The sequence below is a fragment of the Epinephelus moara genome, chromosome 1, assembly GCF_006386435.1.
Source record: "Epinephelus moara isolate mb chromosome 1, YSFRI_EMoa_1.0, whole genome shotgun sequence".
NCBI lineage: Eukaryota > Metazoa > Chordata > Actinopteri > Perciformes > Serranidae > Epinephelus > Epinephelus moara.
In genome coordinates, this window is record NC_065506.1 from 4,649,146 (window position 1) to 4,654,117 (window position 4,972).

Here is a 4,972-nt window from a genome sequence, read left to right on the forward strand (position 1 = left end):
GCATCATTATTCTGATGAATATCATTTAAGACTTTGATAAGTACAGTCTCAGTGCTGTGATGTGGCCAAAATCCAGACTAAAATGTGTTAAAAAGATTGTTTTGCATCATAAAAGTATGGATTTGCTGAAAGACAACCCTTTCAATGATTTTCCCCAAAAATGGCAGATTTGATATTGGCCTATAGTTACTAATTGTTGTGGCGTCCAGATTTGATTTTTTAGGAGAGGTTATATTACTGCAGTTTTCAAGGCCTGTGAAAACTGGCCTGCTTTAAGAGAAGTATTTATTATCTGCAGTACATCTGGAGCTATGCAGTTAAAAATGGTTTTAAAAAAGTTTGACAGGTGTTAAAAGGGGAGAGAGAGGGAGTGACATGCAGCAAAGGGCCACAGGCTGGAGTTGAACCCGGGTCGCTGCGGCAACAGCCTTGTACATGGGGCACCTGCTCTACCACTAAGCCACCGACACCCCAGTGAAAACATACAATTTAATGTTACTTCACATACTCTTTAAGGCAGCTAATGGAGCACTGAGACCAAAAGAGAACTAAGAAAATGTTCTGAGGCTTTAGGATCTTGTTCACCATTTGGCTTCTGTTTTCATCCTCCACACATTTACAATGTTACAAACACCTTTTGCAGTCGTAGGTTAGGTCAGGGCTCTAATTTTGATGTTAGATAGAGCCCGCTGATTGACTCGTTGTGTGAGCAGTTCATACTTATACATGTACATCTTATAGATGTTTATCAGTGATTGTCTATCTTAGTTTACCTGTAAATATTTAACTGGCAATTTTAAATAAACAAATATTACTTTCATTTTGAGAGGGAAAACTTGTTGAAATAGTTGCACTCAGTCGAAAATAAAAGCAGGCATGTCTGGCACTGGCCATCATTAAAGGAAGGCTTCACCCACAAAATGATCATTAATATATGAATTGGTTTTGTTATTTGTGAGGAAAATGTGTTTTTCTCTCATGCATCCATGGTAAACAAAGAATCCAAAAATTCTTGATAAATCGGAGTATATGGCGGCCACCTTTAACAGCAAAACTATATGTATATATAACAGTTTAATTTATCAAGTTTTATACCCAGTACTTCCCAAACACATGCATTTTCACTAGAACTTTTATAACACTTATGCATATGTGCGTTTGAATTCTGTTGGTGCATTCCATTGAGCAGAGTTCAAACGCACACACTTATCCAGGCGCGCTACTCATCTGTGTGTGAGACTGGTAATGTAGAAATGTTTTAAGCCCAGTTCAGACCATGATTCGCGACAAGACTAAACTGTTTTAGAACATGGCAGAGAAAAGTTGCGGCGGTGTGAACTGGCTGGTCTGAGCTCGACTCAAGCTGGCTATTGGTGTCACCTGCAACTCAGCTGGTCAAAGTGTTGGCAGCTGGTTTTACTATTTAAAGCATGTCACCTGTTTCAACAGCCAATCGGCTTGTACTGAAGCCCGCTGATCGAGTAAAAATAACCACAGACAGCATGTTTGCTTGCTGCAGCAGGTGCTCCATCCCCGCTGATGTGGAATTTATACTTCTGCGTTGAATCGATGCTGTAGATACGGCGTAGGCTCTGCGTCAACCTGGAGCCTACATTACATTTTTGCCTCCCCAGAGATATAACTACGTGGTGCGGCTACGCAGACCCCCTGTCTATTTTTGTAAGCTGAAACCATTTCCCTCAGTGGAAATGAAGCTTTTATTTATCTTTTTTTTTACTTTTATTTTTATTTCTCTTTTATTTTCATATAAGAAAAAATAAATTGAAGACAATAAAGCCTCCACATTTTAAGTCTTGTGTGTGATTTATCCTTCAGGGATTTATACCTCAGGATTCATCCTGGCTTCATATGAGCAGAGGAAATCTCCACTCCTCGCTAGGCTAATTTATACAATGTAAAATGCCATCGGCTTGTGCTAATAACGTTAGCATGTTGTATTTGTTTGGAAAACGTGTTTTGTATAAGACAGTTGTTTTGTCTGTGAATGCTGCGAGCAACTGAAAATGAAAAATATAGTTGAAGACTTAAAATATATTTATATTTATATCAAAGACAGAGATTGTAAATTCACAATCTAATCCAGCAATAATGTGTATGGTGATTTGCACTTGAAAAGCATGGAGGTTAAAATACAGTAGATTTCAAACTTTAGACATCTATTTGAATCTTTGGCTGAACAGTGTTCTGTGACTGTATTTCAGCTCCATCAACTCATGTTATAAATTTAAATTCAGCCACTGAAGTTCTGTTAAAACCCTTAAAAAACTCAATTTCAGTCTGCAGCCGCACTACAATCCTGTTTATCATATTTAGTTACATATAGTCTCCAATATTATAGAAATTATGTTCCATTAGTGAGACTAGTCACATCACGAGTGATAGAGATAATTATTCATGCATAGGCTGACCGATTTTTACAATTTAAACCCCAGATTTTTTTCGAATCAATTTTGATTCTATGGTTGAAACTGACATTACATATTATATGCAATAAACATTTGGGTGAAGTGCTCTAACAAACTGACAGCTATCTTTTGTAAAAAGTCACAGTGTTACCTGTTGAAAAAAAGAACTTCAACTTTCAAAAAGAAGGACATGCAGGGGTTTTATTCTGAGCTGGGGTGTCTTAATCTCAGATCCTATCGGCTATCATCTGGTGACGATAAAGCATACATATGCAGATATCTGTGTATACTGATGTGGGGTGATTTGATGGTGTGTGATATTTTAATGTGCAAAAATCACTGTTCAAAGAAATGACTGACAGTGCATACTGCTGGTAACTTTAAATAGTCCTGAGAAACAATCTGATATCCAACTAGAACTTAGATTCTGACATACAGTAAACCACCACACTGATTCATGCACTTCAATGTACGCTTTGATATGGACTGCAGCAGATTAGGTTCAGTTACCACAGTAACTGATTCAGTGTTTACCTTACCTCTCCTTCTGCTGAAACAGAAAACCCAGAGTTTCCCTCATCTTAGAGTTTTCACTAAACCCATTTTCTGAAACAAGGCCCAGTTCTCGTTCTGTTTCTCTTTTTTCACTGTTTCATCACTACTACAAATGCAACTGTATTCAGTATCTCACTATCACTATCTTCATTCATATTTTAAGAAGCTACAAATTATATTCAGCCACAAAATAAGCCCAAAAAGCTGGAAACCAGAACAGAAGTACACAGAGTTGTTGCATAGAGATGATACACCGTCTCTTCTAGTTGGTCTGAACCGGCAGGTTTTTAGTTGCAAAATGGCACATTGGAAGCAGTTACATGTTTCAACTTGTCTCATCACATATCTTTGGTCTGAACTGGGCATGAAATAAGTGAGAGTCTTGCTGTTGTTAAATGTGGCCCCCACTTGCTCCAGTTCATCAAGAACATTTGCTGTCTTTGGGTTCTTCATTCACTGTGAGATAAACTACATTTTCTTCATGAATTCAAGGTAACAGAGATGATAAACAAATGATCATTTTGTGGGTGAAGTATTCTTTGAAGTTGAAACTTGCACAGATATTATTGTCACAGACTTTTAAGATGTTGCCAGGTCATGAAGTTCCTCTCAGCTTTCTGGGGTGTTTAGCATCTTTCAGTCCAGTGTTTTGGTTTTTTGACAGAAAGGCTGTGCTTCAAGTAGCCCGTAGCAGGTGGCAGTTGTCAGATAATTCTGATGTGCTTCTTGTTCAGCACCGGACAGCTGACAGACAGAGACTAGCCAGTGAAGAAAGAGGAACAGATTTCTCAGGAGTTGGCAGAGAAAAAACAGAGCTAAAAGGAGAATGCATATTGGACTTACCATTGTCAGGTGGTCAGAAATAGGACTCCGAATGAATGCTAATATTGCTTTGTGTCTGCCGGATTTGTAAATAGGGAATTCTAACATATTCCATAACAACTTTTAGAGGTGATAATGTGTCACATTTTATTCACAGCTCCCACAAGCGGCCAAAACTCTGTTGATTTTCAAGGATAAACAGGATCACTGTATAATAATACAGTTGACTTGGATTACCATTATCAGAGTGTGATCAAAAATCATTGAAGTTGCTGCTGTGTATCCAAGAGGTAGATTTGATTTTGCTTTAGGGCTGGACACTTACTGTAGAGTAAAACACTGAGGCTGTCCTCAGCGGGACAAAAGACTGCATTAGTCATTTTTGCAAGTGCCTAAAACAACATATGTTTATCTAAGATGGACCTCTTGTAGCTATGAGAGTTATGATTCTGTCCCATCAGGAGCAAAGCTGAAAGACGTGTGACGTTGTTCGTCTTAGTCTAAAAAAACCTCCTAATTTGAATAGTTGTATGTGCATGTACATAATGAACTGTAGAGACAAGTGTGAGGACAGGTGTAACTTCTCTTTCAGGAAAAATTCTTCCAAAAAAAATGTTTGACTTGACAAAAGTTAAAATGTCCTGAAGTGTTGTTGGATTGGATCCTGGAGAGGCAGCTCATATGCAATAGCATTTTTAAAGTGCTATTTGTCAAAGGCTAACAGTTTTCATTGTCCTCCAGCAGCAGGAATTGATTTGTAAACTGCTGTTATTGGTTACAAATGGGATGTGAATATTGATCTCACTCTGCTGTTTGGCAGATTCCCGAGCGGACCGTGCTGACAGACGGAAGCTCTTCAGACACTACACTGTGGGCTCCTATGACAGCTTTGATGCCTCCAGGTGAGACCTCACACATGTGCTTGGTTACAAATCATATATATATATATATATATATATATATATATATATATATATATATATATGTGTGTATGTATGTATACATATATAAGCAATACCACACTCGAGCTCGTGATGTTATACTATATACTATATCGTCACGGCTGTGTGATATGCGTCATAGGCGCACAAGGCCGCAGGCCGAGTGCCGAAGACAATCACAGCCGTGACGATATACGAGTATAACATCACGAGCTCGAGTGTGATATT

General features: G+C 38.3%; 1 protein-coding gene across 1 annotated transcript in view; it reads left to right on the forward strand.

Moving 5' to 3' along the window:
- Positions 1–4,972, forward strand: part of LOC126388145 (SH3 and multiple ankyrin repeat domains protein 2-like) — a 276,219-nt gene that overhangs the window by 170,285 nt on the left and 100,962 nt on the right. Inside the window, exon 13 of the mRNA XM_050041059.1 lies at positions 4,624–4,705. Coding sequence (XP_049897016.1) covers positions 4,624–4,705 — 82 coding nt within the window. The remainder of the gene's footprint in view (positions 1–4,623; positions 4,706–4,972) is intronic.